This window comes from Amblyraja radiata, chromosome 1 (genome assembly GCF_010909765.2).
Source record: "Amblyraja radiata isolate CabotCenter1 chromosome 1, sAmbRad1.1.pri, whole genome shotgun sequence".
NCBI lineage: Eukaryota > Metazoa > Chordata > Chondrichthyes > Rajiformes > Rajidae > Amblyraja > Amblyraja radiata.
The window spans coordinates 30,535,197-30,550,966 of NC_045956.1; the positions used below are offsets into that span (position 1 = coordinate 30,535,197).

Here is a 15,770-nt window from a genome sequence, read left to right on the forward strand (position 1 = left end):
GACCTTATACTCAGATATATTGCTTCATGTCACTGATCCCAAGAAACCATTTCCTAACCATCCCATTCTCCTCGATCAGCAGTAGAATGGAAGACAAGATGTTTGAGGTATATTCACATTGTACCCTGTATCATAGAGTTATAGGGCTGTACATCATGGAGCAGGCCCTTCACTCCACCTTCTCCATGCTAACCAAGTTGCCATTCTGGGTTAGTCCTATTTGGTTCATCTATATAACTAAAAGTCTCATCTTGACCACTTCCTGTCTGCGCTGTATGGTGATTTTAGAAAAAACGCTACTCTATATCGCTGTGATTTTTGGCCATCTTACTCACAGTCCTCCTCTGCTGCGGCAGACCCGAGAATCTTTCTGATCGATGAAAGATAAAAACATTATGAATGTTTAAAAAATCTTGAGATCAGTTGATTGGTCCTCTTGCCTGTCAATCACCATGATGAAGGTAACGCCCCTACTGGGGGGGGGTGGGGGGGGTGGGGGTAGGGGGGGGGGCAGGACTATAAACCCCGGATGCCTGGACTTGAGTCAGTGACTCTGGAAGATCACGAGGGAGAGGCCACAACTGTGATTCTAAGCTGCCTTAATGACAATGGTTGACCTGCCCTGCCTGTGCTTGAAACTGCAATGCAAAATTGGAAATGAAATGACGCCATGAGTTGTTTGGCCTGCCCTGCATGTGCTTAAAACTGCAATGCAAATTTGGAAATGAAATGACAATGCAATGAGTTGTTTAGCCTGCCCTTGAAATCGATTGACTTGACTTGAAGTGGATTGACTTGACTTGAAGTGGATTGACTTGACTAGTTGGCCCTGCACTCACTGTGCTTGACTTGACTTGACCCACAACACCCATGCTAGTGCTCCAGAAAGCCCGAATATTGTGCTGGCAGACCAGCACTCCCGTGTGAACCTGGGACCCTATGGGTCCCACTTAGTCTAGTAGCCCCTAAAACCTTCCTATCCATACGTCAAAATGTTTAGGAAGGAGCTGCAGATGCTGGTTTACACTGAAGATAGACACAAATGCTGGAGTAACTCAGTGAGACAGGCATCATCTCTGGAGAGAAGGACTGGGTGATGTTACAGGTCAAGACCTTTCCTGAAACGTCACCCATTCCTTCTCTCCAGAGATGCTGGCCTGTCCCGCTGAGTTACTCCAGCATTTTGTGTCTGTCATACATCTGTCTAAATGTCATTTGAAAGACAATTGTTTTTGTTTCTATGGCTTCCTCCAGCTCTATAATTACAGTAATTACCAGCATTCACTAGCCCTCATCTGCCCAATGGCATGGACCTCTTGCCATGCTCGAGCTACGCTATACTAATGTGACTGTGCCAACTCTACAACCAAACCCCACCAATCCTATTGTGTCTTATCATAGCTATCTCAACCTGTCAATGTAAAATTGCCCCACTCGCCAAATTACATCAATTTGGGTCAAATTATAAGGTTGATAATATCAACCTTGTTTTAATTTAGCCAGTCACTTCTCGAATAATTACTCCAAACCCTTCCAGATTAGCATCAACAATCTTGTTCGGCCTATTTACTCTACACCTTGTGTGCCTAATTTATAATAAACACAAATTGACTGCAGTAAAACTACACTCATCAATCATCATCTATCCAATTATTTGGAAATCCTGACAGTTCAGCATTTATCTCACCGAGGCTGCTTTCCATGCCGCTTTCAGACTCTCCAAGGCCTCATTTCCTGCACTCCCTTTAAACTCATCAGGCTCCTATATCCTATAACTTCAAGTAACACTTGCTTTCCCTCTCTCTCCCTCCATCCCTCCATCCCTCCCCCATCCTAGTTTTCCAACTAGTTTCACTGTCCTCCTGATTATATTTTACTGATTGTATGCCTCGTTGTCACCTTCCCCATAGTTAACAATCATCCATTCTAGGGGTGTGAGATTGCAACCTTCACATGGTCCACCCTGTTTTGACGAATGCAATCAACCTGGTGTGCACAATCAAATAAGATCAAATAGAACAAGTTGTCCTACAACTTTAGGCTGTGCACGCCATACGCAAGAAGAAGAAGAAGAAGAAGCTCCATTCTACATTTTCCTTATCTTCGTCCCCTTTGATCTCTCATTTTCACACTCCCCTGACTCCCAGTCTGAAGAAGGGTCTTGACCCAAAATGTCACCCGTTCCATTTTTCTCCAAAGATGCTGCCTGTCCCGCTGAGTTATTCCATTTTGTGCCTATCTTCCCTATATCCACACTTTGTTTAAACTCACCCAGTTCTTCTTTTGATTTTTCTGCACTCTTTTTTAATTAACGGGGACCCCTTTTCCCTGCACTCCCTTTAAACGCACTCTGGTTCACTGGCAAAATGTGTTCCAGTAATATGCATCATCTCAAAAATGAATCAAAAGTGCATATTACTCCTATGAAAAACACCAATGCAATGGGATGGAAGGTTTGTCAGTGTGGTACTGAAGTGTGCGGGTGTTGGAGTTTTGTTGTAATTAAACTTGGATCTGCCTATTTAAAGCAATTTCTACCTGCCTAATTTATACAAACTCGGATTTTCCCAATTACACCTAACCAATCCTGCTTAATGACACCATCAATTTACACCAAACATCACTTACCTGCTCACACCCCAAGTCAGCAAATTACACCACCCCTTCCTGGCTCGTTGAACGTACTTGCCTAGTTACTTTCAATAATTAATTGCCAAATTACACCAAACCCGAGCTATAAAAACATAAAAAATAGGCGCAGGAGTAGGCCATCAGCCCTTCGAGCCAGCACCACCATTCAATATGATCGTGGCTGATCATCCAGAATCAGTACCCCGTTCCTACTTCCGTTAGCCCAAAAAGCTATATCCAACACCTTGTCACAGTCCCTTTATTTACTCATTACACCAACCCCTTCCTCCTAAATACTTTAATCTGCTGAATTACCCCAAGGCTCAATGACCTAATTAAAGCAACACCTCGTGTCACACTAATATGATCTGCATATGTGCTCTTTTACATGAATCACTGACTAATTATAACAAACTCAATCTGCCTAATCAAAGCTACACCATGGCACTAACCTACACCATACCAATAATTATCTGCCTGATTGCACCTATCCCTGACTGCCTAATTACACCAACCATTATCAGCATAATTAAATTAATAATGACCTACCCAACTACCCTAACATTTACCTGAATAATCACTTCAATCACACCTAAGTCATGCCTGGCCATGAGCAGATATCTTCAGTCTGAAGAAGGGTCTCGACCCGAAACATCGCCAATTCCTTCTCTCCATAGATGCTGCCTCACCTGTTGAGTTTCTCCAGCATTTTTGTCTACCCTCTACAGATTCAAGGGTGCAGTAACAAAATACTAGAAAAGATAGATACTGAAATGAGCTTGTAATTATACACTCGTCATTTTAAACACTGTTGCTGGAGAAAATTCTGCAAGCAATAATAAGCAGTCAGGTTAGCCTGACTTAGGAAAGGTGGTATGGATTTGTTAAAGGGAAGTTGTGTCTAATTATACCAACACAGACTTGCCGAATTGAATAACCATGATCGCCTCATGACACCAACCCCTACCTGCCAAAACTGATGTTTACACTTTATGCCACCCCGCTACATACTTGCCTAGTTACTTTCAACCATTAACTGCCTAATTACACTAAACCCTAGCAATAGAAGCATGGAAAATAGGTGCAGGAGTAGGCCATTCAGCCCTTCAAGCCAGCACCGCCATTCAATATGATCATGGCTGATCATCCAGAATCAGTACCCCGTTCCTTTTGATGCGAATCTTGAGAGTCACTCCTATTTGCCTAATCAAAAAAGAAAACATTGCGAGTGAACAGAAATTGCTGGCAATATTCAACGTCACCAGTATTACTGAAGAGAGAAAGAGAGTTAATATTTTGGGTCAATACACTTTCTTCCTCTGTTTTTCTCTTCACAGATGTTAACTTAGTTTAGTTTAGTTTAGTTTACTTTACTTTAGTTTAGAGATACAGTGTAGAAACAGGCCCTTTGGCCCACCGAGTTCGCTCCGACCAGCGATCCCCACACATTAACACAAGCCTACACACACTAGGGACAATTTACACATACCAATTATACAAACCCAAACTAATTAACCTACAAACCTGCACGTTTTTGGAGTGTGGGAGAAAACCAGAGATTTCGTAGAAAACCCACGAGGTCATGGGGTGAACGTACAAACTCTGTACAGACAGCACCCGTAGTCGGGATCGAACCCGGGTCTCCGGCGCTGTAAGGCCACAACTCTACCGCTGCGCCACCGTGCCACCCTTGCTCTACCAGTATATTCTACACTCTGTTTATGTTCTTGTTTGCTCTAACTGTTCTGCTCATTCAGGATATGATCTGCCTGGATAGTACACAAAACTATGTTTTTCACTGTAGTTCAGTACCCATGACAATAATAAATCAATACCAATAGACCACCTCACCCCTGGCCCCTGAGCTCCCCTCTTAGTTAGCCAGCCCTTATGGTCCAGGGCCTTCCACTGATATCCATACTTCAGCTTTCAAAACAAGAAAATATATAGTAATGCGATTAATAGCATTGTTTAGAAGGCAGAAACTGTATCTCAGTAACCTCATATTTGACGAGTAACTCAGCGGGTCAGACAGCATCTCTGGAGAAAAGGAATAGGTGGCATTTCTGGTCAAGACCCTTCAGACCCGAAACGTCACCTGTTGCTTTTCTCCAGAGATGCTGCCTGACCCACTGAGTTACTCCAGCAATTTTGACTATTTTTGGTTTAAACCAGCATCTGCAGTTCCTTCCCACATGGCCTCATATTTGAAAATGTTCCCCAATTTCAAGTGATCAGTTTCAGCAGGAGCAGCTTTCATGACGTATGAAACCATCCATGATGTTAAATGAAGCCATTGTATTGGTTGAGCATATCCATAATACTAAGAAATTGAACAAAATCTGTTAAAAAGTTACATTTTGCACAGATTTTAAGTTATTCAATACCCTACTGAACAAAATGATTTTGGCAATTAGATTTGCCAGGGGTTGAAATCTGAAGGAAATGAGAGGTTAAAGTGAATGTGATTGTGCATTAACCAGCAATCTTCAGAACACTCGAGCAGGGGGTCATCTTTTAAGCAGAAGTAATGAACAACACATTGTTTAAGAAAGAACTGCAGATGCTGGAATATCGAAGGTAGACAAAGATGCTGAAGAAACTCGGGCCGAAACGTTGCCTATTTCCTTCGCTCCATAGATGCTGCCTCACCTGCTGAGTTTCTCCAGCATTTTTGTCTACCTAAAGAACAACACAAATGGGTTATTCAGATGTTTAGTTTAGTTTGGAGATACAGCATGGAAACAGGCCCTTCGGCCCACCGAGTCCACACTGACCAGCGATCCCCGCACATTGACACTATCCTACACAAACTAGGGACAATTTACATTTATATGAAGACAATTAACCTACAAACCTGTACGGCTTTGTAGTGTGGAGGAAACCAGAGCACCTGAAGAAAACCCATGATGGGTCAAAGGGTCAACGTATATACTGAGTACAGAGAGCACCCGTAGTCGGGATCGAACCCGGGTCTCTGGCGCTGTAAGTGTTGTAAGGCAGCAACTCTACTGCTGCGCCATCAAGCCACCCTTGGTACAATACCCAAAAACGGAAATCAGGCAGTTGCTTTTATCTCAAGGAGTGGTCAAGTCACAGCCTCTTTCTTTGGGATAGATAACGGAACACAATTATTGTCATAGTAAAGGCAAAGTTAATGGTGTCAGCTGATACTTATCCATAAATAGGTATAGCCTGCTAAGGAGCAAATATTTTTTGAAACGGCATTATGCAAAAGCTGTTGTCCAAGTATCAGTGCTTTCCAAAAATGACGCCTTGCACTTTTTCGCTATTTTAGGATTTCCTACGTTTCCAAAAAGGCAATCGTTTCCAAAAATGATATCTTGCGCCCTTGGCTTCTATTTCAGGATCCTCCTTTATTTCAAATTAATTGCCCATTAAACCCATCACCGAACATTAAGTCCTTCCGTCACCAACCCAAGTATTCTTTAACAACCCTGTCAAGTGTAAAATACTACCCAGCAAATTCTCCATTTAAAATGAGCAATTTTTGTATGAAGCTTAATTTCTCCAGTTTTTCACTTTTTGGGGGATTGAAAAGATGGCAAATTGTAAAGTAGAATATATATCTATCTATTTTCTTCCCTGCTTAATCCAGTCATTTTCCCATATTTTCCATTGTCTTTCTGTACTTGAATTGACATTGGATTTTCCCAGTCCGCTTCTTCCTAATCCATAAAGGACATTAGTTAAGGTAGATATTTGACCGGTTGCCCTATTCATTCAGGTCCCGGATGTCCTGTTTCCTCACCGCTCACAATGGTACAACTTTACATACAGCAAGCACATCATTGATCTGTAGCGGGGAGGGAGGTGCTGATGGAATCCACCTGTTCATATCCGACTAAATGTGAAATTATCCACCATGGTGGCAAAAACAGGAAGGCAATTATCTGAATGGTGTCAGATTAGGAAAAAGGGAGGTGCAACGAGACCTGGGCGTGCTTGTACATCAGTCACTGAAAGTAAGCATGCACGCACAGCAGGCTGTGAAGCAAGCTAATGGCATGTTGGCCTTCATTGCGAGAGGATTTGAGTTTAGAAGCAAGGAGGTCCTACTGCAGTTGTGCAGGGCCCTGGTGAGACCGCTCCTGGAGTATTGTGTGCAATTATGGTCTCCTAATTAGAGGGAGGACATTCTTGCTATTGAGGAAGTGCAGCGTAGGTTCAACAGGTTAATTCCAGGGATGGTGGGACAGTCATATGATAAAAGAATGGGTCGACTGGGCTTGTATTCACTGGAATTTAGAAGGATGAGAGGGGTTCTTGTAGAGACATATAAAATTCTTAAAGGATTGGACAGGCTAGATGCAGGAAAAATGTTCCCAATGTTGTGGAGTCCAGAACCAGGGGTCACAGTTTAAGAACAAGTAGTTGGTCATTTAGGACTGAGATGAGGAAAATCTTCACCCGGAGAGTAGTGAATCTATGGAATTCTCTGCCACAGAAGGCAGTGGAGGCCAATTCACTGGATGTTTTCAAGAGTTAGATTTATCTCTTTGTGCTAAAGGAATTAAGGGATATGGGGAAAAAGCAGGAACGGGTTATTGATTTTAGATGATCAGCCATGATCATATTGAATGGCGGTGCTGGCTTCAAGGGCCAAATGACCTACTCCTGCACTTATTTTTCTATATTTCTAAGCAAAATCTGAGATAAGGTTATCCTTTCCAATAAGTAACTGTTTGCTGGTAACTTGGTAATGGGTTAGGAAATATCTTTGTCAGTTATGTAAATGTAGATGGAGGTTTGACAAGTTAATTCTATAAGAAATGAATGAATGAATGAGTGAATGAATGAATGAGTGAATGAATGAATGAATGAATGAATGAATGAATGAATGAATGAATGAATGAATGAGTGAATGAATGAGTGAATGAATGAGTGAATGAATGAATGAGTGAATGAGTGAATGAGTGAATAAATGAGTGAGTGAATGAATGAGTGAATGAGTGAATGGGTGAATGAATGAATGAATGAATGAATGAATGTGTGAATGAGTGAATGAATGAGTGAATGAGTGAATGAGTGAATGAGTGAGTGAACGAATAAGTGAGTGAGTGAATGAATGAATGAGTGAATGTGTGAATGAATGAATGAATGAATGAGTGAGTGAATGAATGAATGAATGAATGAATGAATGAATGAATGAATGAATGAATGAATGAATGAATGAATGAATGAGAGAATTAATGAGTGAATGAATGAATGAGTGCCTGAATGCCTGCCTGAATGCCTGCGTGCGTGAATGCCTGCCTGGCGTGCCTGAGTGCCTCCCTGAGTGCCTGAATGCGTCCCTGAGTGCGCGTAGCCTGAATAGAGTGAATGGGTGAATGAGTGAATGCCTTAGTGCCTGCGTGCCTGCCTGCCTGCGTGCCTGCCTGCGTGCGTGCGTGCCTGCCTGAGTGAAGTCACTGCGTCACTGCATGCGTGCCTGAGTGAGTGAATGAGTGAATGGGTGTATGAGTGAATAAGTGAATGAGTGAATGGAATGAATGAGTGAATGGAGTGAATGAATGAATGTGCGAATTAATGAACAAAGGAGGACCCAGCGTGGGGGGGACCGCCATGTGGGAAGTAGAAGAACAATGGAGGACCCGGTGTGGGTGGACCACCAGGAGTGGGGGGGGAGGGGGGAGAACAAAGGTGGAGCTGGCTCAGGACTCTTTGTAACTCTGTCAGCGCCCTTTATGTAGCGACTATTTGCATACCTGGGTCATATTCTGTAGTCTGTATCTGTCGACATTATGATGCACAGTAATAAATAGAATTTTCCTCCCCATCACATGCAAAATATTAAACATTATTTTAAAATACGATAGTTTGTTTCCCCCTGCACCACCGGTCTCACTTTCCAAACAATCAAAGAAAAGTATCTCTGTTCGCTTTGTTGTTACCTTCTCCTAGCCATCAATGGTCTATTCTACGTTTCTACATTTGCCTTGATCTCCATCCCCTGACCCTCAGTCTGAAGGAGGGTCTCGATTCGAAACGTCACCCATTCCTTCTCTCCAGAAATGCTGCCTGTCCCGCTGAGTTACTCCGGCATTTTGTGTCTATCTTCGGTTTAAACCAGCATCTGAACTTCCTTCCTACACATTTTATCTTTGTGAGTTATGTAAATGTAGATGGAGGATTGAAAACCTATTTCCATAAGATATTAACACAGGTGGAGGTTGAGAAACTGGTTTTACCAACCTTGCCAAGAATCTCCGGCAGTCCCATGATCTGGCCGGTGAAGACACCAATACAGATGAAAACGGCCGTGATCTGCCCCAAGGCACCGCGGATGTGTTTCTGTGATATTTCAACCAAATACATTGGAAGGGCACTGAGAGAAATTCCTATCAAAAGAATAGAATGTAAATGTCAAATACACAATGGTCTGCAAGATATACTTGAAACATTCTGTGGAAGATATCTACATATAAACCACTACACCAAGTAATAAAGCAATATTTGCAAGACATGCAGTGTATCGATTTAGATCTATGGATTGTTACTTTTTTGCATATCTTTCATTAATTTGTTCTACATATCTCTCGATATCACCGCCCATATCTCGCATTTGCAACACATCTTGGTTTGGGTACAGCTTCATCCAAGACCGCAAGAAATTGCAGCAAATTTTGATCTCAACCCAGACCATCACACAAACCAACCACCCTTCTATTGACTCCATTTATACCTCACGCTGCCTCGGCAAGGCCAACAGCATAATCAAGGACAAGGAGCACACTGGCCACTCCCTCTTCTCCCCTCTCCCATCAGGCAAAAGGTATCGAAGTGTGAAAACGCACACCTCCAGATTCAGGGACAGTTTCTTCCCAGCTGTTTTCAGGCAACAGAATCATCCTACCACAACCAGAGAGCAGTGCTGAACTTCTATCTACCTCTTTGATGACCCTCAGACTATCCTTGATCGGACTTTGTTAGCTTTACCTTGCACTAAACGTTATTCCCTTATCATTTATCTATACACTGTAAATGGATCGATTGTAATCATGTATTGTCTTTCTGCTGGCTGTTTAGTACAAAACAAAACCTTTTCACTGTTTGTGACTGTTGACAGACGAATTTGCCTCCAGGGATGAATAAAGTTCTATCGTATCGTATCGTTTTGTGACAATAAACTAAACTGAACTGTCAGTCTGAAGAAGGGTTTCCACCCAAAATGTCACAGAGATGCTACCTGACCCGCTGAGTTGCTCCAGCATTTTGTGTCAATCTTAGATTTAGATCTACCCGTATCTGCCATAACATAGCATTCAATTGCCAAACACATTACACAAAAACACCAAAAACAGATCATCTTCATTATATCATATTTCCACTACATTTAAAACATTCCGCTCATCGTACATTGCCTTCTGTCCATCTACAATACTTTCCATGTTATTTTGAGATAAACAATTTGAAATTACTTTGCATTTGAAGATTCCTCTGAAATTTCCTTTGCCTGAAATGTGATTAGGTAGCTCCTTGAACCTTCTCTGTGGTGGCAAATTTCACATCCAAAATGGCATCATGAGAGGAATTGTTTGGGTAGATGCACAGAGTCTCTTGCCCAGTGTAAGGGAATCAAGGACCAGGGGACTAGGTTCAAGTTGAAGGGGAAAAGATTTAATAGAATTCTGAGGGGTAACATTTTCACACAAAGGGTGGTGGGTGTATGGAACAAGCTGCCAGAGGAGGTAGTTGAGGCTGGGACTATCCCAACGTTTAAGAAACAGTTAGACAAGTACATGGATAGGGCAGGTTTGGAGGGATATGGACCAAGAGCAGGCAAGTGGGACTAGTGTAGCTGGGACATTGTTGGCCGGTGTGGGCGAGTTGAGCCGAAGGGCCTGTTTCCACGCTGTATCACTCTATGACTCTTAGTAGATTTCCCGACTGGACCACGTGGAAACTTTCAATTCAACCCTTCATAATCTTTGAGAACACAGTTTAGCCTATTCCCAAACTTGGGGGTATTGCTTTTATCTTTTCAGTATTACTGTTTGTTTGTTTGATGTATGTTTAAGTGTGTGTGTGTGTGTGTGTGTGTGTGTGTGTGTGTGTGTGTGTGTGTGTGTGTGTGTGTGTGTGTGTGTGTGTGTGTGTGTGTGTGTGTGTGTGTGTGTGTGTGTGTGTGTGTGTGTGCGCGCGCGCGCGCGCGTGCGTGCGTGCGTGCGTGCGTGCGTGCGTGTGTGTGTGTGTGTGTGTGTGTGTGTGTGTGTAATATTAGCATATATAAAACTTTTTTTAGACCTTTTTAGTTTATTACTAGACTAAGTGGGACCGGAGGGCTGTTCCCCCAATGCAATATTCCACTCCACCAATTCCAATATTGGTGGCCAGTGGGGAGGGGGGGGGGGGGCTTTCTGGAGCACTAGTATGGGTGTTGTGGGCTGAAAAGACTGGTTTCCAGAGGGCTAGTATGGACATTGTGAGCCAAATGGATTATTGGGCTGGCAGTTGACTCACGGCTGGTGGGCTGGCAGTTGACTCACTGCTATCCCTTGATATTCCATTCCAAGCAGGGTGCAAGGCCACCAAATTCAAGTGCAGTTTCCTACCACTTCATGCAGGGTGCAAGGCCACCAAATTCAAGTGCAGTTTCATACCATTTCAAGCAGGGTGCAAGGCCACCAAATTCAAATGCGTTTCATACCATTTCAAGCAGGGTGCAAGGCCACCAAATTCAAGTGCAGTTTCATACCATTTCATGCAGGGTGCAAGGCCACCAAATTCAAATGCAGTTTCATACCATTTCAAGCAGGGTGCAAGGCCACCAAATTCAAGTGCAGTTTCATACCATTTCAAGCAGGGTGCAAGGCCACCAAATTCAAATGCAGTTTCATACCACTTCAAGCAGGGTGCAAGGCCACCAAATTCAAGTGCCATTTCATACCATTTCAAGCAGGGTGCAAGGCCACCAAATTCAAGTGCAGTTTCCTGCCACTTCAAGCAGGGTGCAAGACGTCATCCATTCCTTCTGTCCAGAGATGCTGCCTGTCCCACTGAGTTACTCCAGCGTTTTGTGACAATCTTTATCTTCCTACTACTTGCTCCAAACCTTCCATATCCAACATAACAAAAGGGGTATGTTGTCCGTTACTTTCACAAACATCCAGTTGACATTTTACTCAACGACCCCACGCACCCAACATGAGTTTATTCAACTCAAAAACATTCCAGTAACATTAAAATAACCTGTCAAGGAATAGGTGATGTTTCGGGACGATACACCTATTTAGGCTGAGAGTCAGGGGAGAGGGAGACACAGAGATATGGAAGTGTAAGGTTCCTTACTACACATTCTTGTGACCATGTGGGTTTTCACCATATTCCAAAGACTTGCTGGTGGTATATTGAGCGTAACTAGAGTTGTTAATGTGGTGCGTATGACTGAGGATGAATTTCTCAAACTCTAATCAGCCTGAAGAAGGGTATGACCCAAAACATCCATGGGGCATAGACTTCTCAGATGCTATCCAGGCCTGTATGAAACTTTCCAAAAAGGGGGGTGGCATGACAGGATCACAAAAAATTTAATGTGAAATAGTGTGCGCGCTGCGCACATCATGAGTGTAAAGCGTGAAGTCCATCGATGCCGGGGTGCAGGGCCCGCTTAAGGACCCTGGAAGCTCAGGGGTTTTAGATGCTCTCTGATGCATTCTGAGCCTTATTTTGGAGCATTTTGCACCAAATTTATGACCAATATTTCAGAAATTAACAGGAATCTGAGAGGTAGCTTTTTCACACAAAGGGTGCTGGGTGTATGGAACGAGCTGCCAGAGGAGGTAGTTAAGGCTGGGACTATCCTAATGTTTAAGAGACATTTGGACATGTACATGGATAGGACAGATTTAAATGGATATATGGGCCAAACGCGTGTGAGTGGGACTAGTGTAGATGGGACATGTTGGTCGGTGTGGGCAAGTTGGGCTGAAGGGCCTGTTTCCACACTGCATCATTCTATGACTAAAAAGTTAAGAAGAAAAATGCATGTTGATAAGGAGAGCAGATTTGAAAGAGGAGTGAAATGTAAAGGCAGAGAGAGGTTTATGGGTGGAAAGGAACATAGGAAAGGAGGGGGGAGAGTGGGCTTGGGCAGATGGGTGAAGGGAAAATAGACACAAAGTGCTGGAGTAACTCAGTGGGTCAGGCAGCATCTGCGGAGAATATGAATAGGCGACGTTTCACAGAGTGCTGGAGTAACTCAGCGGGTCAGGCAGCATCTCTGGAGAACATGGATAGATGACATGTCACAGAGTGCTGGAGTAACTCAGTGAGTCAGGCAGCATCTCTGGAGATTATATTTCAGGTCAAGACCGTTCTTCAGTAATATTCATGATGTGGCATGCATAGACAGTCCTGAATGTTACCCAAACCATCGTGAGCTACTTTGTTACGGTGCTTGCCCTCTCCTATAATGTCTCTGCTGCCTTGGGTGATGCAGGACAGGACACGGGCTTTGGGACATGGTGTGAAGCTGTTACAGTCTGTCCCAGCCTGGTAAAAACCTGGATGGAGTGGATGTGGAGAGGATGTTTCCACTAGTGGGAGTGTCTAGGACCAGTGGCCACAGCCTCAGAATTAAAAGACATTCCTTTAGGAAGGAGATGAGCAGGAACTTCTTGTCAGAGGGTGGTGAACTGTGGAATTCATTGCCACAGACAGCTGTGGAATTCATTGCCACAGACAGCTGTGGAGGTCAAGTCAATGGACATTTTTCAGGAGGAGATTGATAGATTCTTGATTGATAGGGGTGTCAGAGGTAATGGGGAGAAGGCAGGAGAATGTGTTTGAGAGGGAAAGATAGATAGTCATAGAGTGATACAGTGTGGAAACAGGCCCTTCGGCCCAGCATGCCCCATCTGCACTAGTCCCACCTGCCCACGTTTGATCCATATCACTCCGAATCTGTCCTATCCATGTACCTGTCTAACTGTTTGATAAATGTTGCGATAGTCCCCGCCTCAACTACCTCCTCTGGCAGCTTGTTCCATACACCTACCACCCTTTGTGTGAAAAACATACCCCTCAGATTCCTATTAAATCTTTTGCCGTTCACCTTAAACTTATGTCCTCTGCTCCTCGATTCACCTACTCTGGGCAAAAGACTCAACTATATCTATTCAAATCATGATTTTATACACCTCTATTAGATCATCCCTCATCCTCCTGTGCTCCATGAAATAGAGTCCCAGCTTACTCAACCTTTCCCTATAGCTCTGGCCCTCTAGTCCTGGCAACATCCTCGTAAATCTTCACTGTACCCTTTCCAGCATGGTGCCCAGAACTGAATACAATGCTCGGAATGTGGCCTCACCACCTTCTTATGCAACTGCAACATGACCTCCCAAGCTCCATACTCAACCTGACCCGCTGAGTTACTCTAGCACTCTGTGAAACGTCACAGAACAGGGCAAGATTAGCAAGTTTACTGATGATACAGATGTGATTGGTTTTGCATATAGTGAAGATGGTTGTGAAAGATTGCAGCAGGATCTGGATCAATTAGCCAGGTGGGCAGAGGAATGGTTGATGGTTGCATGGTTCCTTGAAGGTTGTGTCGCAGGTATATCAGGTGGTCAAAACGTATTTTGGCACTTTGGCCCTCATCAGTCAGAGTATTGAGTATAGAAGTTGTGAGGTCATGTTGCAGTTGTATAAGACGTTGGTGAGACCGCATTTAGAATATTGTGTTCAGTTCTGGGCACCATGTTATCGGAAAGATGTCAAATTGAAAAGAGTACAGAGATCTCCATTCTGAATCAGTCCAATCAGGGTTGTGTCGTCCGCAAACTTGAGAAGCTTGACAGAGGTGTCTGTGGAGGTGCAGTCATTGATGTGGCGAGAGTAGAGGAGAGGGGAGAGTACGCATCTTGCGGTGCTCCTATGCTGAGCGTTTGCAGGTCCGAGATATGCTTTCCCGTCTCACATGCTGCTTCCTATCAGTCAGAAAGCTGGTGATCCACCGACAGAGGGGTTCAGGCACAAGTTTGGAGCGTAGTAGCTCTGGTACAATGGTGTTGAATGCAGAGCTAAAATAAACAAACAAAATCCTTGCATAGGTCCCCTGGCGGTCTAGGTGCTGGAGGATGAAGTGTAGGCCCAGATTGACTGCATCATCCACTGATCTATTGGCCCAATATACAAAATGCAGAGGGTCCAGCAGAGGGATTGTGATATTTTGCAGCTTGGCCAGCACAAGCCTTTCAACGGTCTCCATGACTACAGAGGTCAGTGTAGTCACTAAGACCAGTGATCCTTACCTTTTTGGGTACAGGGACAATAGTGGAGACTTTGAAGCAGGCAGGGACAGTGCATCTTTGCAGGTACAGGTTAAAAATGAGTAATTGGGTGTGAAGTTGGGGTGAGAAAGGGACCACTCTTTTCATTATTGCAGTTTTGCCTTAAGTAGGTGTGAGGTGGTGAATGGGAAGGAGAGGGTGCAGGGTCAATTCTTTGCAGACTGGGGTCTTGCTATGTTTGTTGGGGAGGGGGTACCAGGGTTACGTTTCTGATTTTCAAACCTACAGTAAAACTCATTCAGGTAGTTCGTCAGCTGACGATTGTCCAAAGAGCGGGGGGCTTTCCTCTTATAGCTGGTGATTTCTTGCATGCCCTTTGAAACTGAAGAAGAGTCACTAGCTGAGAACTTGCTCCTCAACTTCTCAGAGTACATCTCCTTGGCAGCTCTGATTCCTCTTCTCAGCTCTTTATCGATTAGCCTATCTTTTAACTCTATAACGATTAGGCTATCGGCTTGACGCATATTTGCCCCCCCCCCCACCCCGATCTCGAAATGGAAATGTTACATCTGTATATAATGATCCTATTAAAATGTATATTTATGTCACAAACTATGGAATTCATATTTTTCAGTATTATTATCAAGGAAAAGAAAGCAGTCCCGATTGTTTGATATTATTTGATATTGTTTAAAATTATTCATAAAGAAGAGAAAATATAATAGCTCTAAAACCTACCTTAATTTTGCAATCTCACTAAAGATAATCCCCCTTTCCCTCTTCCCTCCCCCATCTCTCTCTCCCCCTCCCACATCCCCCCCTCTATCTGGTGGGGGGGGACGAAGATGAAGGTGGCATGGGCTCAGCGGGGGTGGC

General features: G+C 43.7%; 1 protein-coding gene across 1 annotated transcript in view; it reads right to left on the reverse strand.

The window, feature by feature from the left end:
* Window positions 1-15,770, reverse strand: part of LOC116985621 (solute carrier family 2, facilitated glucose transporter member 9-like) — a 210,570-nt gene that overhangs the window by 116,600 nt on the left and 78,200 nt on the right. Inside the window, exon 6 of the mRNA XM_033040892.1 lies at window positions 8,851-8,996. Within this exon, the coding sequence (XP_032896783.1) occupies window positions 8,851-8,996 (146 nt within the window). The remainder of the gene's footprint in view (window positions 1-8,850; window positions 8,997-15,770) is intronic.